Source organism: Xenia sp. Carnegie-2017, unplaced genomic scaffold (genome assembly GCF_021976095.1).
Source record: "Xenia sp. Carnegie-2017 unplaced genomic scaffold, XeniaSp_v1 HiC_scaffold_6, whole genome shotgun sequence".
NCBI classification, from domain to species: domain Eukaryota; kingdom Metazoa; phylum Cnidaria; class Anthozoa; order Malacalcyonacea; family Xeniidae; genus Xenia; species Xenia sp. Carnegie-2017.
In genome coordinates, this window is record NW_025813526.1 from 7,174,814 (window position 1) to 7,201,579 (window position 26,766).

At 35.0% G+C, this 26,766-nt stretch overlaps 1 protein-coding gene and 1 long non-coding RNA gene across 5 annotated transcripts; both read right to left on the bottom strand.

Moving 5' to 3' along the window:
* Positions 1 to 279: 279 nt before the first annotated feature.
* On the bottom strand, positions 280 to 3,972 carry LOC124457785. Of its 2 annotated transcripts, none has more exons than XR_006952794.1 (3): positions 3,880 to 3,972; positions 3,616 to 3,689; positions 280 to 424 (listed from the first exon to the last, which is right to left on the bottom strand). It is a non-coding gene; the product is annotated as an uncharacterized LOC124457785 (long non-coding RNA). The 2 variants fall into 2 exon arrangements; XR_006952795.1 differs by having other exon boundaries at positions 3,802 to 3,888.
* A 929-nt stretch (positions 3,973 to 4,901) lies between these two features.
* LOC124457977 lies at positions 4,902 to 19,057 on the bottom strand. Of its 3 annotated transcripts, XR_006952926.1 has the most exons (7): positions 18,907 to 19,057; positions 18,704 to 18,804; positions 14,995 to 15,031; positions 5,795 to 5,923; positions 5,522 to 5,664; positions 5,261 to 5,452; positions 4,902 to 5,153 (listed from the first exon to the last, which is right to left on the bottom strand). XR_006952926.1 is itself a non-coding variant. In XM_047008104.1 (4 exons), the coding sequence occupies exons 1-4, from the start codon at positions 10,795 to 10,797 to the stop codon at positions 5,106 to 5,108; spliced, it is 774 nt and encodes a 257-aa protein (XP_046864060.1). In that variant the 5' UTR covers positions 10,798 to 10,860; the 3' UTR covers positions 4,902 to 5,105. The 3 variants fall into 3 exon arrangements, 1 of the variants encoding a protein (XP_046864060.1); XR_006952925.1 differs by having other exon boundaries at positions 5,522 to 5,923; XM_047008104.1 differs by lacking the exons at positions 14,995 to 15,031; positions 18,704 to 18,804; positions 18,907 to 19,057 and adding an exon at positions 10,666 to 10,860 and having other exon boundaries at positions 5,522 to 5,923.
* Between the last annotated feature and the right edge of the window lie 7,709 nt (positions 19,058 to 26,766).

Here is a 26,766-nt window from a genome sequence, read left to right on the forward strand (position 1 = left end):
AAAAAAATTACCAATACCAACTTCAGCAGAGATTGCTGATTATCATGTAAACATTAGTTGTAAAGACAAAGAAGAATTAAAAAGAAAAATTGAAGAGGAAATTAAATTAATAAAGGTAGAAGAAGAAAAAAGGAAAAAAATAAAAGACTTGTCAAAAGGGAACTTAAAGAAACGAAAAAAAAGAAAACACAATATTATATGCTTTTTTATAAGAAATTAGATTTTTTTGGAAAAATGGATGAAAATAAAAATGATAATTTTCTTGAAAATAAAAGTGATAATTTTTTGAAAATGAAAGATATAAAAAATTATTTTATAAATATTGTTTTTATTGTAAAAATTGTCAAAGATCTCTTCAGCTTTTAAATGACGCATCATTACCAGTATACCCATCAGATTGTATCTTTTATCATACATATACTTGCTGTAAAGAAAAAAAAGAATTACAAAAAAAAATTGAAAAGGAAGTTATTTTATTCATAAAGAAAGAAACTATACTACGGTAAGATATGTTATTAACAAAACTCAAATTAGAATATATTCATTTTTAATCCAACTTTTGTTGTATTACAGAAAGAAAATACAAAAAAAATGAATGAAAATAGTGATATAAAAACAAGACTACAAGACTTATCTTTATTTATAAAAACAACAAACATTTTGTTGCAAAAAGAAATAAAAGAAATAAATGATGTGATAAAAAAAAGAGAAAAAGAACATTTTTTACATTCTTACAAATTACTTGATAAAATTAATGAATTAGAAAAAAAAGATGAAAATGTTTTATCTTTAAAATCAACATCTGTTGAACCAACTGGTTTATTTGGTAAATCTAATGCTCAAAAAACATTTAATTTACTTAGTAAAAAAGAAAAACCAGAAGCATTTGGTGAAAGTAAAAAACCATTTGATTTACTTAGTATGGAGGAAAATCCATTAGCATTTGGTGCATCTTTTCAATCAAGATTTGGTGATGTACCCATGGACTCATTTGTTAAAAAAGAGGAAAAACAGTCAACATTTGATGAACCTAGTGGTTTATTTTAAAAAAACTTTTTTTAATATAACATTTTAAATTGTAAAAACATGTAATAAATTTTTTTCTTGATTAAAATTGTTTTGCAATTTTTTACATTTTTTTCATTTTTTTACATTATTAAATTTATTTTCTTCAACTTTTTTCAACTTTTTACAATAAATTTCATTTTTTTACAATTTTCTCTATATTTATACTTTTTTATATATGCAATTGTATCATAATTATTCAGTCACTCAAAGAGAGAAGATGGCTTTCAAAAGTAGAATTAATTCTATTATTCAAGATCTGAAATTTTTTTGGTATGTCTATGGTGAAAACATATTCATGTTGAGTCTTCTTCATCTTGGTTTTCTTTATTGTCTTCACAAAACAACAAAGTCTTTGGATCAGCCTGTTAATATTGGTGATGATAATTGATTTTATCTCCACTTTTTTAGTAAGCATATTTCAATTTTTATTATTTATTAACATTATGACACTTACTTGTTTAACATCATTTCTTTTTTCTTAGAATGTGTGATATACGAACCAACTCAGTTTATCCATGTATTCTTTGTATGCAGATGAAAAGTTGGTTAAAGTGGTATTGGAGCGATAATGAATTTGGTGAATTATTTGAGTCCTTTTATCGATTGTTTATTGTGGATGAAGCATTGAAGCGAGACAATTTTTATCACCATTAAATTGGACTTTGGACTTTCCATATTATCACTTTTAAAAATTGGACTTTGGACTTTCATCAATGTAATTATTTTATATTGTATTTGAAATATATCTTTTTTTTATATATTCTTCTTTTTTATATATTTTATATTACTCTTATTAACTTTTCTAAAATATATATATGTATATTACCACAGGCTCACCCTTTTCTACTTTTATGTTTACTACCGCTGACTGCTTCAAAAGCGATCCCCCCGGTTTTTTTTATTATAAATTGTATTATGACTATTTTTAGACATAATACATTTTATAATAAAAAACTTGATTTCGATGATATATATATATATATATATATATATTAGTTAACTACTACGACATAACGTTTCTTCTTAGGCGCTGGTCAAAATTCATTGTGGGCTTGCATTTTTCATGAAATAAGCATAAAACATGGCGGCAAACAAATTGAATACAATTAAGATTTAAATCGAAAAATGTTTGAAATAAAATACAACTTAGGGAAAACTTTCGTCATTGGTTGATATTTTAGAAGGTGAGGACTTATTTTTATCAACAGTTTGCTAATTCGAACTCTCTGCAAAAAAAAACACGTTTGCTGTATGATTAAAAAGAAAAATTACATGTTTGTAAATGATGATCGTCCACTTTTATTAAAGTGCTGAGAAGGACTGTTTTTGTTGTTGTTGACTGACGTTTCGAGAACCTTAGCTGTAGTCATCTTCAGAGTCATATGAGGAGTAAACGTCAGGTTAGCCGTATTTTTTATCTGGTTCTTACGTCATTGTATTGTGTGTACAGGAAATGCGTATTGTCATTGTGAATTAGGGTGAAGTGAAATATTTTATTTTTAGTTGTGATGTGTGATTTAGGTGTGATGTTTTTAGTTGTAATGTGTGGGTGTCAATTGTGTATTGTCATTGTGAATTAGTGTGAAATGTAATGTTTTTAGTTGATCGTTTGTTTGTATTGTGAATAAGTCGTTTGTAAGGTGCCGGTAATTGCTGTGATCTGTTGAGGGGTGTTTGTTCCAAATTGGTACACCAATTTTGCAATGTAAGCCGTTGTCTATGGTCAGTACTGTAAGTGATGCATTTTGCCGAGTCCCAGTCAATGTTTGCTTTGTGATTCGGTGATGTTCAGCAATGTGATTAATTTCGTCTTGTTTCTTAGTAGCTCGTTTGTGTTTAGTAAGTCTTATGTTTACGTTTCTGCCAGTTTCACCGATTTGGAGACGTGGCAGTCGGAGCAGTTTATTTTGAAAACTGCGCCTTTTCTTTCATTGGATTGTTCTTTGTCCTTCGTGTTCATTAGTACTTGTCGTAACGTTGTGATTGGATTATGTGCGACACGTATGTAGTATGGAACAATTCTCGTTCATGCAAATATTTTCATTTTCCATAGAGAACATGATTGACCGAGAAGTCTTTCTATTGATCACACGAGATATGATTTGAACTGCTGGCGCAAGAATATACCTCCTAGAATTAGCCACGAGAACATCGGTAAATCAACAGTACTAATCTTCAGTTTCTCGATTCACAGTGTTGCGAAAATGGAAATAGGCTATAACGCACAACAAAATGCAATGCTTTCGAGTTCTGTCACAAACATACATCACGTTTTGCGTTTTGTCTTCGGAAAAACAGATTTTATCACGAAATTTTGTTTTACGAGCTTTCGTTTGAACGTCATAATACTGTGCAAAATATCCCAAAAGCAAAAATCATGTTTCTGTTATTGTACTTAACAATTTTTCAGAGCGATTACATTTAGCTTGCCTAAAAATTGATGGTGGATGGAAAAATTTGCGCAATACACTCTTGGGAATAATAGCAGAATCACATTTGATAGGAGCCATGTTGAAATACAAAGAAATAGCAAAGACCCTAACTTACCTTGAACATCGTAATATAAGCATATGTTCATTTATCAAGTTTAACGAAATTTGCGTGTTGACGAATGTTACCTTCTAAAAAGACCGTATGAGTTTACAATATGAAACTGAACAATTTGGCTATGCCATTTTTTAACAATAGGCCAAACATTACGTTGTGTATCTTCATCAAGAACTGAATACGAACCTGATCATGAGGAATTTTGAGTTAAACTTTGTGTTTTGTTGGGCAAAAATGAAAACTCTATACAAATAAAAAAATTACCAAACTGACACTAAACAACCAAATGGCTCCGCCAGCTTTCACGCAACATAAAACAAGAGAAAAAACTTTGTCCAAAACTTGCTCTTGCTGACAACATCTAAAACAAAATACTCAAATAAGATTTATGAAAAGAAATACGGATTAACAATTGGCAATGCAACAGATCCAAAGCAATCACGAAACAAGACTGAACAGAAAAAAAATCAAGCCACTTAAAGAGTTCATAAACACGATATCATCTGCGCTAGAACATGAATTTTGAAACAATTATACGCATATGAAAAACATAAAACGTCGAAAAACTGCAAAACTGCACGCAAACAAGTGTATGTTTAAAGAAATTTTGTGGTCAGAGATGGCATTCAAAACAGAAGCAACTGGGAGCGAGTATACTTTGATCAACTCTTTAAGTGGAACAGTATTAGATAACCAATAAAAACAAACATAATAAAATTCAACAGTGAAAGTCTTATACCATATTAAAAAATTAATGATCAGCAGTAAATGAACTCATTTACGCGTCCATGTAACATAAGTAAAGACACATACAAAAATCGTGGAATATATCGTGGAGAGAACACGACAAAAAATTAACAAAAACTCTCTTATCTTGGAATTTTTAAATTGTCTTCAGGTCTTATTTATCGAAGGATCAAAAAAGAAAATTTCGCACAGTTAGTACATTTCTATGTTCCTTTTTTCAACAATCTGTACACTGTAAATTTTAAGGTGTTAATTTAACACTAAAAAGTCGTGTTAAATTAAAAGGTACAGAATAACACCATTTCGGGTGTTATTTTCTTACTGGTGTTAAATTAACACCGAGTTTGGTGCTAAAATAGCGCCTATTCTTGGTGTTATTATAGCACTTGTTAAAGTGCTAATTTAGCCCTTAACGTCCGGTGTCAAAATGACACTTAAATTCGGTGTTATTTTGCACGCTTTTCTTATTGTTTTATTTAAGGCCAGTTAAACACGCGACACAAAAATGCTGAGCAATAAATAGATTTAAAAAAATGAAATGATTTATATGCATGTATTCACACATATATATATATACAAAACATAAAACATACTGTAAACAAGTCAATATATGAAACATGTAAAGTTAAATGTATATATATAATTAAATATATAAAACATCTTAGAAACATCTTTGTTTCTGGCTGCTTTTCTTTGTGTAGTTTGAGACACACAAACAGATCTTGTTGTTGAATTTGTCTTCTTTATACGCATGTTTTTAATCGATTAGTGATTGCTTTCAACCATGATCCCTGTAACAAAGTAAGTTCATGCTGCACATTATAAGAGATAGCGAGCAAAGCTATAGGATCCCTTCTTAAGATTATCTAATGCATTAAATAATATCAATATGACTTACTGTACCAGCTCCAAGTGAAGGGACAAGAAAAGTATATTTTTCTACAGTCATGGACGCCAATCTTTGTTTTTCTTCTCTGGATGGAAACATTGTATGAGCTTTAATAGAAGAACAAATGTCCCTAGTAAACTCATCCCTAAGTTTTCCATTAAGTTTTCCTGCTTGCAGTGTTTCATTCACCATTGAAGAAAACTGTAAAATACGAAAAATAAATTTTAACATTAGAATGTGACCTATTATGAGGTATATTATTTAACATACAGAAATAGGAAGTTTAAAATCTTTTATCCAGTTCTTGTTCAGTTTCCTTCCTTCCACAAGTACAAAGTTTGGTGAAGGTTGATCACTCTTATCAGATGCTATGGTATGTCGAGGTGTACTGGATGTTGTAGGTGTCGGTGTGCCTGTTGACAAATGAGCTTCTTCAATTGACGCTGAAGAATTGCTGACATTGTTATTTATGGCAAAGAAATTACTAGTGGATAAAGCAATCTTCTGGGTGGATGGTTCAATGGTGGATAGAACATTTCTTACTGGTAGAAGTTTGTCCAAGTTGTTAATCGTTGCCAATGCATTTTTGATTCGTATAACTTGCCCTCCTTTTATGCCACATGCCTTCAACAGCTCATCAGATGTATTGCTTAAAGTACCAGCTGAATCAAACTATTCAAGTACAAAAAATCAGAATTAAATTAAAAGATATATATATATATATATATATATATATATATATATAAAATGAACTAAAATAAGATGGACAATTGTTTGCTGTCGCTACTCGGAGTTTCACGCCGTAGGGCGATCTTCAGGCAACTGGAATTTTTAAATTGTCTTCAGGTCTTATTTATCGAAGGATCAAAAAGGAAAATTTCGCGCAGTTAGTACATTTCTATGTTCCTTTTTTCAACAATCTGTACACTGTAAATTTTAAGGTGTTAATTTAACACTAAAAACAGTTGCCTGAAGATCGCCCTACGGCGTGAAACTCCGAGTAGCGACAGCAAACAATTGTCCATTTTATTTTAGTTCATTTTATCTTACGCTCTTCTAATATATAGAATATTGAGCGCTCTTTTATCCAGGAATATTATCCATAATAATATATATATATATATATATATATATATATATATATATAGGTTTGAAAATTCGTAATCCAGGCATTGAATATATAAAAGATAAACGTTTCTCCGGATTTTTAAATGATTTTTATTGAGCTTTCGACTCGTTGCTTCCAGCCTTCATCAGAATGAGGATATTTATTTACACGTGCTTTTAGCTTGGAGACGTTTAGAGCGTCTAATTGGATTAGTGGGTGGATTAGGAAGTGAAGCTGCTCCAATGTTGATGACTCTTTACGTGCGAATAATTCCCATTTTCTTGTTCTTCTGAGAATATCTATCCCATATGTCGATTTTATAAGTTTGAAAATTTGTAATCCAGGCATTGAATATATGAAAGATAAACGTTTCTCCGGATTTTTAAATGATTTTTATTGAGCTTTCGACTCGTTGCTTCGAGCCTTCATCAGAATGAGGATATTTATTTACGCTCTAAACGTCTCCAAGCTAAAAGCACGTTTAAATCTGCAAGAAAATCACATCTTTTCCACCAAAACAAATCATGGTCCAAACGCAACGCTACCAACACGTTTGATGTAACCATGGGCAGCTATGATGGAGCGGAAGTTTGCGAGCTTGTAGGGCTATTCTTACTTGACCAACTACAGCAACGGTACGGAAACAACGTCGGCTTATACCGTGACGATGGCCTTGCAGTCATAAATACGAAATCTGGAAGACTCTGCGACAAAGAAAGAAAAACCCTCTCACACCTATTTGACGAGCTTGGACTAAAAATCACAGCGATGACAAACCATGAACGCACAAACTTCCTTGACGTAACATTTGACCTTAGCAACGACACCTACAAACCATATAGAAAACCCAACGACGAGCCCCTCTACATGCACAGATCGTCCAACCACCCACCATCAGTATTACGCCAACTACCCACATCCATCAACAACCGAATTAACACACTCTCATCTGGCAAAGACACCTTCGAAAATGCCGCACCAATTTACAACCAAGCTCTTAAACAAAGCAACTTCACCACCCAACTCACCTTTAATCCATCAAACATCAATGTAAACACCACGTACAACAGAAAACGTAACGTCACTTGGTTTAACCCACCATACAGCAAAAACGTAAAAACACACATCGCCCATGACTTCCTACAACTTATCGACAAACATTTCCCACCAAATACTATACTCTCCAAGATATTCAACCGACACACAATACGCGTAAGCTACAGCTGCGGCGAAAACATGAAAACTTTCATAACCAGACACAACAAGACTATTTTAAAAAGACTTAACCCAGACACAACCAGAACAAGAACAACCCTCCAAAGAAATGTAACTGCAGACAGAAACATCTATGCCCGACAAATGGCAATTGCCTGAAACCCAACGTGATTTACAAAGCCGACGTGACAACGACTGACAACAACGAAACAAAAACTTACATAGGTGTTACTGCATGCGCCTTTAAGACACGATATCGAAACCACATTAAATCAATTACGAACATTAAATACCGGAACGAGACAGAACTTTCTAAATACACGTGAACACTGAAAGAAAACAAACGTAACTACAACATTAAATGGGACTTCATCAAACAACTTCCACCTCCGAACAAAAACCAAAGAACCTGCCGTCTTTGCCTTGAAGAAAGGCTACTTATCCTGAAAGGACGTAAAAAGAACATTTTAAATAAACGTTCCGATATGTTTAGTGCATGCCGTCATGTAACTTAACACCTTTTAGTCGATGTATATAGTCAGCAAATAATATATAATCTGTCAGTTGCCTGAAGATCGCCCTACGGCGTGAAACTCCAGTAGCGACAGCAAACAATTGTCCATTTTATTTTATATATATATATATATATATATATATATATATATATATATATATGTATATATAAGCAATGTATTGTCATAGTCCAAAAAGTTGATGCCGCCTCATCAACCCCGCAAAAAGCCACCTCGGAAAAGTCAGCAAGTTCATCCTAGACAACATCAACAACATAATACGAAACGAACTAAAACTAAACCAATAGCACAACACAACAGATGCTATAACTTGGTTTAAATCCATCACCGAAAAACAAAGAAAATCATTCATATCAGTTGACATAGTAGACTTTTACCCTTCGATCACCGAACACCTACTGGAAAAATGCCTAGCGTGGGCAAAACAATACACAACAATCACAGAAAAAGACCACACCATTATAAAACACGCAAGAAAATCACTTCTTTTCCACTAAAACAAATCATGTCACGCTGATTTGGAATAGCAATATAATTCCGCGAGTAATTTTATTTGTGTACGAGATTTGTGTTTGTAGTTTGTGCACGTTTAAAACACTTCAAAACATTTTCTTTTTAATTTCATTATTTCCGTACAGCAGACTAAAATTTTAAGCAAAGGCTTAAATTACAACATCAAAGACGCTGACAAACTATACTTCGTTGCCGATCTAGAATCATCACTGAAATTCACCATTTTAAACGATGAAATCAAAGAAGACATTCGCCACAAAGTAACGACAAACCTCTGCCTCAAAACACCAGTCACACTTAACAACGAAGAACAAAAAGCTATGAGAAACTTACGAAACGACGAAGACATAGTCATACTACCAGCCGACAAAGGACGCAAAACTGTAATCATGGACAAATCAGACTACAAAGCGATGACCCTCTTAAAAGACACCAACACGTATGAACCTCTACAAACAGACCCAAACAAAACCACTACCAACCGCATCAACAAGAAATTAAAACAACTAAAAGACAAAAAGAAACTTAACGAAACCGTCTACAAAAGAATCCGACCCAACGACTCTTCCACCGCCAAATTCTATGGACTACCAAAGATTCACAAAGAAAACAACCCGCTACGACCAATTGTATCTCTTCCTGGATCTCCCACGTATGAACTATCAAAATATCTTTCTAATATTCTGTACCCACTTGTCAAATCATTACATCATACTATCAAAAATGCCACAACTTTCCTCACCAATATTAAAAATGTAAAACTAAAACCAGACGAACTCATGATATCTTACGATGTAGTGTCACTTTTCACATCTATACCACTAAACATAGCCAAATAAGTCACGAACGAACTACTTACTAACAACAACTCATGGAAAATCACAACCGAACTAGACCAAGACGATATCATTGACCTGCTCGAGCTCTGCCTCCCCACTGAATTCTCCTTCCAAAATTCATATTACCGACAAATCTTGGAACACCAATGGGTTCTCCTTTAACCACCTTCCTTGCAGAAGCTGTTATGCAACACCTTGAAAAGCATTCAGTCACCAACAACACACACATCAGACTATGGAGAAGATTTGTTGACGACATCTTTGCTATCGTCAAGAAAGACAAAATAGAAAACATTCTACACACAATAAACAACACCACACAGAACATAACCTTCACCATGGACAAAGAACAGAACGAACAACTTACCTTCCTAGATATTCTACTTACCAGATCACATGACGGCACATTGAACACACAAGTATTCCGCAGAAATACACACACAGACCAAATATTCAACTTTAATAGCAATCACCCAACACAACACAAAATTAGTTGCATACGAACTCTCTTTAACAGGATTAAAACACACTGCAATACAGAAGAAGCCAAGAAGAATGAACGCATCTACTTATTATCTACATTCATAAACAACAATTACCCACGAAACTTTATCAACAAAGTATTAAACAAAATACATAACAAACCACAAACTGAAAAACCTAACGAAGATACAGACGAACCAGTAAAAATAGTGACATTACCATATATAAACGGAACATCAGAAATGAGATCAAGACTACTCCGACCAGTAGCGTGCGGTGACCGAAGTTAATAGGCAAGCGCTGGGGGTGAGGTTCGCGGCATGCAGCGAAGCTATCTAGGGGTTCTGGGGGCATGCTCCCCCAGAAAATTTTTGGATTTTGAAGGCTACTGGAGCACATTTCCCGCGATTTCTGGGAGTACTTTGTCGAAAAAATGTATCTGTCATGACTGAAACAGTATTGAAAAAATTTAAAAAATTCAAAAACTTTTATAGAGTATATATCACAATTACGGTTTAAAAGTATTACCTGTGGTATTGTGATATAAAGTCGTTTAAAGTAAATGGCTACGCGTGCATTTCTATTGTAGTGAAGAAGTAACAGAACGAAATAGTCCAAAATCCTACAACAGATTTACTTAAATGTAAATTCCATCCGTCTTTCCTTTGCGCAAAACTCCTTTATAACGTCCTCATAGAATCGTGGCTCCCCCTGCAAACTTACCAACATCTCCATCTCGATTGAAATTGTAGTGAATGCAGAAAGTCGCTCTTGCCCTTGTGTACTGCGAAGATACGTTTTGATACGCTTGAGAGCTGAAAATGATCTTTCTGCAGAGGAGGACGTACTTGGCATAGTAAGAATGAGCTGACACAATCGGTACACCTCTGGAAAACAGGCTTTCAAGTCAAGTTCGATTATTTTGATATCATATCAAAACAGGTTTCGATTTGAGCTCGGCAGATGCGTATACAACGATTAGTTCACTTTTAGTGCTTGAAGATTAAAGAATGTTCCATATGAATCTTGCAACGATTGCAGCTCTCGTTCGGGAAAATTCCGGCTGTACAATTCGTGCTTTGAATGATCCAACAAAGAAACGAATGCTCTGCTGTTAAGACTTTCGAATCTAGAGTCAATCTGCACGACAATGGTATCGACTACACAGAAAAACATTTGACGGAAGGACGCCTTTACATCCTCTTCACTTTGCCCGCGTTTCAGTGCTACTTTGACGATACTTGACGTAAAATTCCAATAATCTACGAATTTTGTTCGTTGTTCTTGAATCTTATCTTTCGTCTCGCGAACTTTCGTGACACAGAAGACAATATCGAACTGCTTACTCTGAATGATATTATACAAAACATCCGTAAGACCAAATATTTCTGAAAATATTTTAAGGCAGAACACAAACTGGAAATCTGCAAGAACTTGTCGGTAGCCCCTCGCTTCGTTTAACGTCGTACCGTCAAACTCGTCATCATTTTCGATGATGTATTCGAAAACTTCGAGCAGCTTTGCTCTTGTCTCCAGTACAGCATGGATTAACCTGCTCTGATAGTGCCATCGAACAGCTGTTCCAGTGGGAATGCGTCTGCCGACAACTGTGTCCAACAGGTATGCTCTCTTGGACGAGGCGTGAAAAAAGGATGAAAGACCAGTGACGGTTTTAAAAATATAGGACACTCTTTAGTTGACGAGACAGCTTGAACAAGGACCAAATTTAATGCGTGTCCGCAACAGCGAATAAAAAGAGCATGTGGATAGTCTTCTCTTACTCGTGTTTGCAAACCGGACAGTTCTCCTGACATCACACTCGCACCGTCATACGTTTGGGCAATCAGTTTTTCGCCGCATCCGTACTCGTTCAGGGTTCTACCGACTTCTTGTTTCAGTCTAGCCGCAGTTCTATCCTCACTTACATCGGTAAATCCAAGAAAGCGCTCCACAAATTTACCAACTGGGTTGACATAGCGAACTATAGTTGTTAGCTGCGATAAGGTCTTAACGTCGGAGGTTTCATCCAGGAAAATAGCGACAAATGGGCTCCTCATCACTTCATCTTTTATTGCTTTCAACATAACGTCCTTGACAGCAACAATCAAATCGTTCTGGATACGATTAGAAAGTCCAGAAAACACGGTTGCTGTATGAAGATGCTGTTCAAGCGTGGGGTCATATGCACTTAGCAGTTTTATCAATTCGACGTAATTGCCCCTGTTGGCAGACTCCTCCAGCTCCACCCGACCTCTGAAAGAAAGTTCCTGTTTGCCAAGAAAGCAAACAACATCAATGAAACGGCGAAGTTCTCTATTCTTGTGCACCATTAAGTTGTGAGCTGAGATGTGTTGACGGGCCTGTTCGTCTAGCTGCATGTCGATGCGTGTACGCCCAAAACTGGCATTCATTAGGCAACTGGACAAGTGTGTCTTCGTTTTCTCGTGTCTGTTGACGGCATTACACAGGTAGGCCAAATCATCGTATCCCTTCTTGCACCAGACTGTCTTGTCTGTTCAGTTGAACCAAGGACACGGCCAGCAAAATAACTTATTCAATTTTGAGGAGCCAGCCAGCCATTTGTACTTGTCGTAATTTGACGTCTGAAAACTTCGAATAAAGACTTTACCACTTCGCTTGGATGTTGTATGTAGTCCTTGCAACTCAGGAGTGGGACGGCCACCTTCGACGATCTCTCGTTTCTCGGAAAAAGGTCTCAATCCAAATGAGCGGGATAACAGTGATTCCACAATGCATTCAGTCGTGTTGTACAGGTGTCGTCAAAATACCGAATTGTAGAAGTAGAACATAAAAGGATGAAAATTCCTATGCTATATATTTTATAGGAACATCAATCGTATTTATACCTTACATCAGTTACATGATATCTTGTAGTGACGTACATAACGTGCGTACATTACTCATCTAGATTCATGTATTAGCAATAGAGGAAATAGCCAATCCTACACTTACTCAAACGCGCTACTTAAAGTGGTTATATCACGAATTTTAGCCCCCCTTTTTTATTGGCTAAATTGAAACACATTGTTTCAGTGATTTTAAATCTGCAATTATAATTGAAATTGGATTGGTGAAAGTGATTTTACGGACGTTCAAAGTCACGATTTTCAGCATTTTTTTTGCGAACTTTTTGATCGGTATGCTAATGACTTGTGACGTAGAAAGTTGAACACATATATCAACATGGCGTATTCTACTAGTAATCTTAATAAGAAACGCGGAGGAAAACGCTGTGTTTCTGGCGGACCTAATCAAATTAGTTGCGCCAATGATTCAAAAACCGAAGGAATGTCGATGCATCTGTTTCCTAAAAAAGAAACAGAGCCGCAAAGACATAGAAAATGGATAAATTTTGTGCGTAAACATAGACCGGGTTTTGAGGCTTCCTCTACCTCGTGTCTGTGTTCTGCGCATTTTGAAGATTCTTGTTTTGACCTTAATTTGAGCGTGTAAGTCAAGCTCAAAAGAAGGTTGAAGAAAGATGCTATCCCAACCATTGACGTGGCTGGGATTCCTGAACCATTACAGGACGAAATAACCGATCGAAAGGGAAGAGAAGTAAGTTTACGCTTGTTTATGTTAATTTTTCTTTTGTCATATGTAAATTCGATATAAGTTTCGTAGATTATTCGACATACTCTCCATAAGCCATCGCTGAAGGAAACATGTTCTCTCAATGAGGAAGTACCATCTACTAGTGATGAAACTAAGCATGTTTAAGTATGCACTGGGCAAGCAAACGATTCGCCATTTGAACGGCTTGCTACTTTCCATTTTTACATTTATGCTATGATTTAATTCGTGATATAACCACTTTAAACTTACGCACTTAACTTTATAATTACGTAAAACTACTCAAATTTCAAGTACATTATCCGCTGTGTAATAACTGCACCTTGTTTATCAAAATATATAAAAAGCCTGTAAATAAATTCTAACATATAGAATACTCACGACTGTTGTAAATAACTTCTTTGCTAGTGAATAAAATAATCACAAAATTTAATAGCGTTCTAGTACATTGAAATCACGTTCAGAGCTCATACGCAAGACTTCTATAACGCTAAAGTATAACATGCTACAGATAATATCTTCTACATACATAAATTAGAAATCTACTACTACTTTGAATTAGAAATCAGAACATTACCTTTCGCTCTCAGTCATCTTTTAATAAACGATAACATTAACGGCGTGAATAATTCGGATGTCCAATGTGTTGAATATACGAATATTATTCGTGCGCTGATATGTGTTTAAAATAGCGAATGTACAAGACTGTTGACCAATCGCTATCAAGCGGCGCCCTTAGAAGCGCCGCTTGCCTTTTCTCGATATTCCTCGAATAAGAAGCCTCCAAATCTAGATTAACGCATGCGCAAATGTTCAAATTGAGCTCCGAAGGCAAGCGCGCTTGCCTTGGTTAATAAATAATTAATTTAATCCACTTAATTTAATACACTTGACTCATCTTACAAGTGTAGCAAAGTGAAACCGAAAACCACGACAGTAAATCGCGTATAAATAGCAAGCATTTCAACTGTAAAGACAATTTAGACAAAAGATTACATTGACATTGTTTAGAACAGAAAAATTTAAACTGATTTTGCTCAGAGATTGATCCAAAAAATTTTTGTTCGGTAAAATGCTTAGGCAAGCGGCGCTTGCCTACGCTTGCATGACCGCACGCCACTGGTGGTCCTATGCATTAGCAGCAGTTTATCCATCGTTAGTCAAAATATATTACATAGCTACTTAGTTTTAATTTCAAAATATATTCAGAATAAAACCTTTTGTTTTGAGTTTTTTAAGATTATTCTTTGATTAATGAACTTGCGTTTGAGGTGTTTGGATGTATGTAAATAAATCAAAAAAAGTGTTACAGTAAGTTATTTCGACATACCTACACTTGATCCGCCACTGTACGTTACAGACGTAATCCCATTGAAAAAAATTACTCAATGTTCGCGTATCATTAAAGGGAAAAGTCAATAATGTTAACTTTTTTTGTTCTATACAATTTTCTCATACCTTTCAACATTTGCTGATCTTGGCATCGTGCTCTTTTCTATAAATAAAAAAATAATTACGTTTCAAAGTACGAAGTAAAAATTTCGATTTATGTACGAAAGGATTAGAAGGTAACATACTAGAGAAGATTAAAAAAACACTATTTAACTATTAAACCAAAATTTGTGGAAGAATATCTGGCTTAATTAATAAAAAAAATAACAAAGCCGAATGTAATAAATTCTATTGACATAAAAATGCAACACATTGTAATTAACAGACTAGAATTTCTTAAAAATTTGTACGGCAATATTAAGCCGATGGGCTGTTCAGTTTTGCTGTTACTATTTTCATGACATAGTAACTGAGTGTATTGGCAACGATCTTCTTGTGAATGCAATGACTTAGAATTCTTAGGCTTCTCCCAAATAAATTGTATATTGCAGCTATTATATTGTAACTGGTCTCTAATGTCATATTTATGTTCTGTTCATCAAATTTTATTCACCGCTAAAGTTATAGTTCTGCTGAATCGACTCGGACTCACTCCTTCAATAAAAAAGTGATTCTCTTAATACCATGGTGTCTAAAGTGTGAAAAAATCTTCTGCAGTAATTCATTTAAAACAAAATTTTAACATTTCGTACAGGTTTATATAATGGTGTGTGTGAGTGTGAGGTAGGAAAAATGATAGCCTCGATCAAAGCTAGGCCTAATTACCTAGCCGCACTGTTATTGCGTGCCAATACGTGAATTAAGCGTTTGCGCAGGACTATAAGCGCGAGGTTAGGCTTGGAAAAAAAATGAAGAAAAAGTGATAGAATCGCAGAAAAAGTAAAAGATCGGGTTTTTTGGTAATAAATAAGAATTTTTAAAACGAGCGCTCGCTGAGGGGTTGTGTTGTTCTCATGCCATGGTTGTTCCACTGCAATATAAGCTCATCCGTAGATTGACGAATGCGAGGCAAGAAGCTGTAGTGCAGTATCAATATGTCTAATTCATTGTTGCGGTCAAGAAACGCGTGCTGTTCCATGTGCTAAGATATATCTCTATACAAGCAGATGACCACCGTGTTGACTTCTCTCCACAGTTTTTTGATTCTGTTATTGTGGACTCTCCTGCCTGCGATAAAACTGCCACTGTTCGTGCCACGTTTAGAAACCATAAAATGTGCAGCATCGTAAATTTCGATTCCTTGGTCGCCACGAACTATTCAAGGAGTCCATATTGAATAAATCCATCTTGGAAGTAACGAAGGGTCTCGAAAGACAAATTAATGGTCATGCTATGCAAGTAAATTTTTGCTCTACTATAACCATTAAAACATCCATGAAACACAAACCGCCAAGGAATTAGTTTAAGGTTAGAATCTATGTGGCATAAGCAATTAGTTGATTTGATATTGTACACTCGTCTTCGAGCAATACACCCCCACCAAACAACTCGTCCTTTAGGGTTCACAACTTGAAGCCGCTGTCTCACCCTCCAGCGTTTTACCAATACACCCCTACCTCTCAAACTACCTCAAATGTAGCTCTCACCTGCTTTTCGTGTCAAAGCTAATACATCCTTATATAATATGTCAAGTTCAACGTCAGTAATGTCAGAATATCGTACGTACAAATCAAATTCTTCCACTCTCCTGCACAACGTTCTTTTACTAACGTTGATAAATTTTGCAATCTTACTCCAAGTCATTCCAGTTTTGCAAAGGTATTCTAACTGTTGTTTAGTGATTATAAATTTTAGGCGTCCCTCCATTCACCTCCTGAGGAGTGAGATATTGCGAACTTTGCAACAACGACTGGTCAGGCCAGATTTTTTTCTTTGACTTCATTCCATTTGCTATAAGCAAAGTCGAACAATTGCTTTAACAATACAACTACATCGTTTTTTCCAGTGTATTTTTATTACTTCACACGAGCTAATCATTCCAAAAAGAACTACGATGAAATATATTCTTTCCATGTATTACGTGAGCATGATGTTAGTTACTGTGTTCAACAAGTCGTTGAAATCTCTAAAATAATTTTCTAACTCGTCTCTCGTCGCCATGCTTAATTCGTCTTGATATCAGAAATTCGCATACTAGTACTGCAAAAATTTAAAAACTCGCCCTCAACAATAAAAAAGCTCCCATTCGAGAATGAAAACATCGTGTGCGAGAATTAAAAAACTTGCCTGCGAGTGTTAAAAAACTCGTCCACGAAAATTAAAAACTCGCGTGCCAGAATTAAAAACTTGCGTGCCGGAATTAAAAACTCGCTTGTGAGAATTAAAAAACTCGCCTGCGATAGTTAAAAACTCGCCTGCGAGAATTAAAAACTCGCTTGCGATGACCCCGAACATGTAAATTTAATTTTCAATTATATTACTTATTGCACAACTGAGACCCATCAGCGATTTGTCAACGTGACATAGGCTAAAAAACAATGAAATTCGTGACGTTTAGGTGGTCCACTCAGCCAAAGATACTCGGGACTGTTGCACCAACTGATGCACTTTTCTATACCGTGACATAGCGACGCACTATCTAGCCACTGTGACGTTGTAATATAAATGCAGCTCAGTTTTAGTGAATGATGAAACAAATTTTCCCTAAATATTTCGACACAAAAAACGCCATTTTATGACGCATTTTTTAATAATGCGGCTATACTCAAAATGATACTCACACTGCGAACTGTAATATAAACTGTGGATATTATAGTTCACTATGCTCACGTGTAAAAAATCTACGAAGGCTTTAAACTAAATATCTCAATTATCAATGTACATTTGTTGTCTAAATATTGTCAGCGTTAAGGTATTTAAAGCATTTAGAAACTGCAAACATTCCAATATGCTATATTTCATGCATTTTGCTTTTACTTATTGTACGTTATAATGCTGCGAAATATTAACTATTCATTTTTATGACTGATGCACTCACATCAGTTGCATCAGTTTGGATCAGCCCCTGGTGACTGGCAGAATATATAAACTTAAAAGAACATCTATAGCATATAGAATTTACAGTAGATTCAACATTATTGAGTCTCCATAAAGTCCAAGGATTCTGTCATTCACAAACTTCCAAAAACATGCAATGAATTGCAAAGTGTGCCCAGCCATTTATTGATGATATGCAAATTATCACCTGCTGTAAAAACTATAGATTTATAAAAAGCAATCAATTAATGGTAATATTCCAACAAAATCAGAATACTACGAAAAATTGGTGATCAACAGTCGTAGTCACAACAATATTGCAAATGTCTATGGTACATGTTTCTTTATATACTAACTCTATTTAAATAATTCATTCATTATATTACACCAAATATTGCATAAGTTTTCCAAAACATGTGTGCATTAAAAAATTTAAACAAGTTGTCGTTTACGTTACATTCCTCATTTCAATCGCGCCACTGCGGAACTAAGAAATAGTTTAAAATCAAATGTACGAATGTTCATGATGTGATTTACGCCAATCAGTGCTTTGAAATTGATTATCTATCTTGAGTCATTTTTAACATTGCGCCACAACCCTTACGTAGCTAGAGGGGGGTTCAACTCGCCCAATCAATTCTCGCATAAAACTCAAAAGCAAAGCTCAAAATAATGATAATATTCACTGGTACCTTGATTTATATATGTTTTCAAATACAGACATGGTTTTCATTTTATTCATTTATAGAGTATAGTTAATGATCTCAGCAATAATTTCAAGTAATGTAAATAAACGTACCGGAATTGAGCCATTGCGACGTAAAGCTTGTTAAGGCCAACACCATAATCCATAGGATGAAAATACGTAGCTTTTTGTCTTTAAAAGAAAGACATCGGTATCTAAAATTATAAGCTGAAGTTATATCACCAGAATCATTACACATCAATTTTCATGTTCCATTTCCTTAATACTTATAGAATAAGCAAATACACGTTATTTACCTTTCGATAAAATTTTCAAGTGAAGCTGATATTCCACGATCCATTAACAGTAACAAGATTAAGTTATCCCGAGGAGTATAATATTTCTAAAAAACTTTGTACAATTTATACGTAGTTTGATTACAGAGTCTGAAAATCAGTGATGAACTTAGCTAGGATTGGTATTAGGATTTGACGAAGGGGAAAATTTATGCAACATTTATAGTAATTGCTGCCACGCAGCACACTATTCATCGATATAATAGAACTAGATTGCTGACGAGTGTGACGTAATTTAAGACTTATTAAAACGGGGCGACATTCATGATAAATTCAAGATGGCTCGGGAACAGGGCAAAAAACTTGGGGCTACTATTAGGCAATTGTTGTTTTTGGAGTTCACTTCGTTTCAGTGTCTTCAAACTCTTCCAATCAAATTTTATTAGAAACAAAGCGATATTAATAATGTTTTGAAGCCATATTGGACAGTTATTATTGGATCACGGGCGAAAATATCGCTTGCGAAGTTTTGTGTAAATTTGTCGTTTGGTTGTCCGAGGCGTTTGTCCATCAAAATAAACGGTTTTGTCTGCCTTAGCTCCCATACTCGTTCGTCCACGTTGAAATACATCATATTGAATACATACTACATCTATGAAACTATTCTTGACATGACTTGACCCATTACCCCACGCGACCTCTATACTGGTGAAACTCGATTTGTGTCTGTCTGTCTTTTAACAATTCCGGGGGGAGAGGGGTTTACGGAATAAGGGGAGCGCACAATCACAATAAGTTAGAACCTTTCAGAACTTCTGTAAGTTTCTATTTGATTTTAAATGTCTGGAATCCGAATAGATATGAAACCTAAACAAAGTAATACAGTAGATACTAAAATCGAGTTATCACCGACATCAATTATACATATCTCGTTTGGCTAAAAACACATGAAATGGTTCACCGTGCCGTATTTAGCCGGGGGGTTCGAGCGGCGAGAAAAGTGTTGTGTAAACGTGTGTTTGTTTTCGTTGGAGCTTCTATTATGCGAGTTCAACCATGAAATATGAATTATGAATACGATGAAACGTTTGCACTTTGCGATAACTATTCATGATTTTATCGCAGTTACACAGAGTCATCGGAAGTAAGGTTCTATCAAAATATTATAAAGGAAATAATGGAAACAAAACTACAATTTTATAATATTGTCCGTTTCTACGTTTGTAAACATGCGTTCGATTGATCGGTTGAGTAAACAAAGTATCATACTTTTAATCAAAAAGCATTTTAAAGACAAATTTGTTGGCGATATGAACGTGTTATCAAAAAATTGTTTTCGTTCGAAATGGTAATGAATTTATCTTTAAAATTATTTGAAACGTGAAATGAAAAAGATGTAAAGCACGTGAGCTACTTTTTGCCGGAAATCAACCGTCGACTTTCTGAATGCGTGCCTCTGTTTGCGTGTATTCCAAATAAGGTATGGCACGTTTCATTAAGGCCCGTTCACTCGATCCGATTTGTCGGATCCGATTTTGTTTGATCCTAAAAACGGATCGTGTGAGAACATATAAAGTTAGTCTCCGACAGTCGGATCCGTCAATCTGAAAAAGGGGATAGAAATAGGACTTGTTCTATTCTCATCTGACCGACAAAATCAGAGGAAGCCGACTTGCTAAATTATATATGTTTGAAAAAGACTTGGAAACAATAAGTAATGTACGCAAATATATCGATAAATTACTGGACAATACAAATTTCTACTCTCAAGATTATAAATACCTAAACGTATCTAAATATCAACAAATCTATCCGACCGTCTGAACAAGCAATCAAAAGACGGAACCGAAACAATTAGATCTGACAAGTCGGAACGTGAAAACCGATAGAAAGAAAGCACTAAACATAGCGAAATAAACCTTGCCAACGCAAAGCTAAAAGTTAAAGAGACACGCATGTAAAATTTCTTTGTCTATCAATCTAGTCACTCAATCATAACGTATGTATGAAACCACCTAGAATGCTGTACACTGAGGTGCTTCCAATGGTTCCACGTTCTGAGCCTTGAAATTTTTTGTAGACAAGGGGTCGGGGCAGCGTTCCCCCCTTTGATAACAACTTGTAGTTTATTAATTTTGGGAAGTAATTGTTTTTTCCATTGAGTTCTAAAATAACAGGAGAGCCTTCTCAAGTGCGGCTTTAGATATCAGATGTTGTCAAAAAAAATGGTGGAATGGACCTCTTTCCGCTGAGATTTACCTTAAAGTACTGCTTTGTAGAAAATTTTATATTTTTTCCCTCGAAAAAAGAGCGAGGAGAACCATGAAAAAATCTAAGTGTGTATTTGGCATTATGCAAGCCATCTTTTGATGAAAATCAAGATAAAAACAGAAAATTCACAACAGCGACTCAACTGTGGCTGTCAGTTATCGGCTCCTATAGCTACGCGTATGCTTTTTATTACTTTCGACGAAAGAGCTGTTTTTCGGCTACATATGAATGCAGATGTCCGTAGTTTTATTACCAGTGTCAAACTTTTTTAATCGATTTAACTCTCTAGTCTATACGAAAAATTATATCATAGTTTATCTCCACGGTTCACGAAAGAAAAGTTTGCTTATTCATTGTTCTTACTTTTTTGCTTCTTTTGATGCAATGGGCAATGGCCTTTTTTGCCACAATTCTAGGATTTGTAATTGCTTTATAAAAATCTGTATATAAATTTCATCTTAAATTTCAAAATTATTCAAGTTTGCATAATTTTGATAAATGAAAACAAATATTGTTGTATACAAATCACTAAGTAAGCTTTTTGTGGTGTTCTGAAGTGGAATTGAATCAAATACATGTAAAGTTGTAGCACATTTTGATTTTTTTGTATTGATATGTTAATTGGGCAGAATGCAAATAATCATGAAAACACTTGTGCTTACAACGGTGTTAAAATTTCAATTGTGGTTTTAATACTACCACCCATCTTCTTCTCTTTGTTTTGTCTTTCCTATATTAGAAATGTAAGTGTACAGTTTGAATGATTAATACAGTTTTCACTTCTACAATAAATTTCATAAGCAGTTGCTGGTGAATTATTTTCTTATGAGTATCCAGATCTGGGGTTGTTTTAACACAAAAATGATGAAGTGCATGTAGGTAAGCTGAGTAAGTTTATAAAGCCAAATGAATTAAACACATATTCTGCACTTTAATGATAGAGGTTTAAAAGCTTTTTGGAAATTATAAATTTATTATATTATTTAATATTTATACCATCCATCTCATGAAAAGAATTAAGACATACAAAATTGAAGAAAAACTTTGAAAAGTCAAAGTTGTTTCTTTTTAAAGTTGTTTTCAAACTTTTTCATTCTGTACTCTAATAGTTGCATAAACTCAAACTGTCTCTTGAAGCAAAAACTGAAATAAGGACAAAATATATCACACAGCAACTTTAAAGGTTTCATCAATGAAACTTTAATGCTTCAGAATAATGCATTAAATATTAGTAACATTCAAACAACACTCTACTAAAGCATTTTGATAAAGATATGACATGATTAAACCATTAAGTTATATAAAACCCAATAAATTATACAGTAAGTTATCATCAATCTCAATACCAATGTTTACACAAACACAAACTTTATGGCCATCCCATTTTACATGTTTGTGAATTGACATTTCAATAATTTCATCAAGCATAAAAACACGCACAACCTTGTCGTCTTTCTTTGATACTTAACTTTAATTTCAAAGCATTCTGTAGTAGTAATATAATAATTAGCAAAAATGAATAAAATGAGATCGTGTGATAATAGAATATATAAAGCAAAGAAATTGAAAATGAAAGGTGTAATATTGTGAGATTTCTCCTTTTGTTGCTTTGTCATATTACTTCTATACAGATCTTTACTTAATTATAATATACGTAATATGACGTACGAAATACTAATAATCTACATAATAACTATACTACACCTCTCCCCAAACTAATTAAATATATTTTTTTTTGTATTTTGTGTCTATAAGTTCGTATATGAAAATATTAATTGTTTCTTTTATAGTTAAATAACTTTTATCTCTAAATTAACTTTCAACTTGTCCATATGGAATAGGGGCTTTTCTTGTACGCAAAGGATACCGCCGTCCTTTTTCCTTTATACTTTTCTTAATGGGTTCTTCTAGACTTTTCCCATTTTCGATCTTCTTGAAAAATGACGAATTACGAGTAAACAACTTTCTATCTCTTTTCACAGTTACCATTGAACCTTTATTTTCCACGACTTCGCATGGCTTACCATCATAGGGTGTTTGTTGTTTATTAATGATCGTATCTTTCTTTACCAACACCATATCACCTACTTTAATCTCACTTGTTTTAACGTTCCTGTTATTGTCTGCATGTAATTTCATCTTCAATTTTGCTCTTTCATCCTGTACTCGAATTCGTTCCTCTGTATCTACATGAAATCATTCTTCAAGTAAACGTACTTTCATTGGTCAACGGAATAAAGCCATAGATGGAGAGATTTTGGACGAACTATGAGGTGTGGCACGATAATTTCGCAGGAACCTGTGGATTTCTTGCTTCCAAATTTTTCCCTCCATTATCGCAGCCTTTATTGTCTTTTTGATAGTATGCATAAATCTTTCCACTTCCCCGTTGGCTCGTGGCCAATAAGGAGTAAATCCCAAATACTTTGAAAACTCGTAAAATTCCTTGCTATTGAATGGCGGTCCATTGTCTGAACGTATTGTATCTGGTATCCCGAACTCCGAAAGAGTCTTATCCAAACAGGGTATAATTACTATAATTATTACTTCTACAATGGGATATCTGGAAAAATCATCATACAAAGCAAACAAATATTCACCTGTGCTTGTAGGAGCTACACCAAAGTCCATACTTAGTTCTTTCCAAGGAGATCTTGGCAACCCTGACATTTTCAATGGTTCCTTTTCACTGACTGGAGTTGTAATCTGACAGGCTAAAAACGATTTAACTTTTCCATGAACTAACTCATCTATACGTGGAAACCATACCTTTTCACGTAATAACGCTTTCGTTTTTGACCTTCCCAAATGACCTTCATGAGCAATGTTCACTACTTTCTCTCGTAAACTTTCTGGTTTGATTATTTGATGTTTTCGTAAAATTATACCCGAAGATATGAAAAGTTCATCTTTAAGTTTCTCATATGAACTAAATTCTGCTTGACTTACTCCTACCATCTTTGAACTCTGATAACAACTACCTGTTTCAATGGCTTGAATTACTGCTCGAAGAGTAATGTCTTCTCTTGTAGCTTCTTCCAGATCTTTCCTGCTGATTGTTCTTGGAACCGAGTTCGGTGTAACGTAATTAACAAATTCTTCTGCTACTTTCTCTTGCCGGTTGTTTAGTTTCTCATCAGATAAGGGATGACGTGAGAGAAAATCTGCAGGATTTTCCGTTCCAGGTTGAAAACGGATTTCAAAATCATATGGTTGCAATCGCAAAGCCCATCGTTCTAATCTCGCAGATGGCTTTGATGATGGATTTGTGTATATTTTCACTAGCGGCTTGTGATCAGTGACGATGGTGAATTTTCCTCCGAACAAATATAAATGAAAATGTTCGCAGGCCCATACTATAGCTAAAGCTTCTCTTTCCAAGTGAGAATAATTTTTCTCTGTGGTAGTTAGTGATTTACTAGCGTAAGCAATTATTTTCCTTTTTTCTTCTCCCTTTTTCCTCTGCGCCAAGACTGCTGCAATACCAACTGGACTAGCATCTGTGAAAAACACCGTATCACTATCCGGATCGAAATACGCACTTTCTGTCCCATCTGTTAATGCTTTCCGTAGGGCTTTCATTGTGTCTTCTTGTTCTCTTGTCCACACGAATGGGGCATCTTTCTTAATAAGTCGACGTAACGGCTCCGTAATTGTGGCATAATGTGGAATAAATCGACAGCAAAAATTGGTCATGCCTAACAAACTTCGTACTTCTCCTACATCTTTAGGATTTGTGCATTCCTTAATTGCTCTCACTTTATTGGGATCCGGCACAATACCATTCTCTGAGAACACATACCCTTGGAATATTAAACTTCTTTTCTTAAACAGACATTTCTCCTTCTTAAAAGTTAGTCCTCGATCTTTAATTCGTTGTAATACCGCGTTCAAATTTGCATCGTGATCTTTCTCGTCTACGCCAAACACCATAATGTCATCACTAATATTAATTACTCCTCTCAGTCTATTCAACGTTTCTCTGATGGCATTTTGGAATATCTCTGCAGCACAGTTTATTCCAAAATTCAAACGTCGAAATCTCCGTAGACCAATGTGTGTTGAGAAGGTTGTCAAATATCTTGATTCTGCATCGAGCTCTAACTGGTTATAACCTTGATTTAAGTCCAATTTGCTAAATCATACAGCACCATTTAGTTCACTTATAATTTCGCCAATCTTCGGAGTCAAGTGTCGTTCTCTTTTGATTGCTTTGTTTACTTGTCGCATATCTATACAAACTCGGACCTCACCTTTTTGTTTTGGTACGACCACGACTGGTGAAACCCAAGGCGTTGGTCAATCCGTTTATTCTATGAATCCGCGTTCTTCGTCTCGTTTTAACTGTTTCTCCAAGTCTTTTCTCACATGAAACGGCACCCGACGATGAGGTTGTGCGACAGGTTGTACGTCTTTATCTACGTGTAAATGAACTTGAAACCCTTTCAATTTTCCCAGTCCTTGAAAGACTTCTTGATATTTGTTAATTAGCTCTTCCAATTTGGTATCTTCTCTCACTTTTCCTTGTGCCTTCTCTTTTACGGGTTCCTGTTTAGACTTTCTAGTGCCTTCTATGGATGCAACTATTTGTACCAGGCCCAATTTTTGAGAACTTTTTCAGCTTATCAAGCAACCCGTATTCCCATTAACAACAAAAAAATGTCTCCAACCCATATAGTTTAGCGGTTTCGACCACACACTGACATTTTCCTTTAATTGATAGTTGTTTCTCCGACCCATAAGGGAAGATTTTCTCATTTGCTTCCTGCAATATTGGCTTTTTCTTCAATTTGTTAAAATTCACTTCATCCAAGAGATTTACGCTGGAACCGGTATCTGCCATGACTGACACAGGAGTACCATTTATCTTAACTTTAAATTTCGGCAGCTTTTGTGGCGCCGTCAACGTTGAAAATACATATTCATCTTCCATACTTGATTCGGACGTTATTTCTTGCACCGTATTCACTTGTCGAGGTCTTACTTGATTACGTTTCATCTGTCCGTTTCGCTTTGTTGATTCAGCGCGAGAACTTTGATAATTGTCTTGCATCAGCTCTTTGCCTCTTCGATTCTCATGGCAACAAACTTGAAAATGATTCCATTTTAAACACTGTCGACATTTCTTTCCATATGCCGGGCAATTTGTTTTCCCTGGACGATGTTCACGAGCACAAAATTTGCATTTGATCTTCGATGAATATTCGGAAGCATTTGAGGTTTTATCCGTGGGCGTCTTGAACTGCTTTCTTTTATGCCAAATTCGATTCGTGCTTTCGATGCCTTCTGCTTGTGTTTTTGACATCTCCATGGTTTTTCCCATTTGTATTAATTTCTCCATCGTAATTTCAGGGTCTGCTAACGCTTTTCTCCGCAATTTTGAAGAAAAACCATTTTGTATGATCTGAGTTTTTATCTCTCTGCTTTCTTCATGAAATTCGCAGGATTTGGCCAATTGTTTCAATCTCATATGGTACGCGGATATGTTTTCTCCTGGGAGTTGTTTCGCTTGACGAAACTTATAAACTTCGAATTCTATATTCTTCTGTGGAGTGAAGTAATTTCGTAAAGCTTTCTCCGCTTTTCTAAATACATCTTCTTCTCTTCCTG

Excerpts from the sequence above, each read along its gene's own strand:
- LOC124457977 (XM_047008104.1), bottom strand. The coding sequence starts at position 10,797 with ATGCCAAGTACGTCCTCCTCTGCAGAAAGATCATTTTCAGCTCTCAAG. Across the intron at positions 5,924-10,665 it reads CAATCGAGATGGAGATGTTG|TTTGATTCAGCTGGTACTTT; the intron begins GTAAGTTTGCAG and ends GTACTTGAATAG. Across the intron at positions 5,453-5,521 it reads ATTTTAAACTTCCTATTTCT|TTTTCTTCAATGGTGAATGA; the intron begins GTATGTTAAATA and ends CGTATTTTACAG.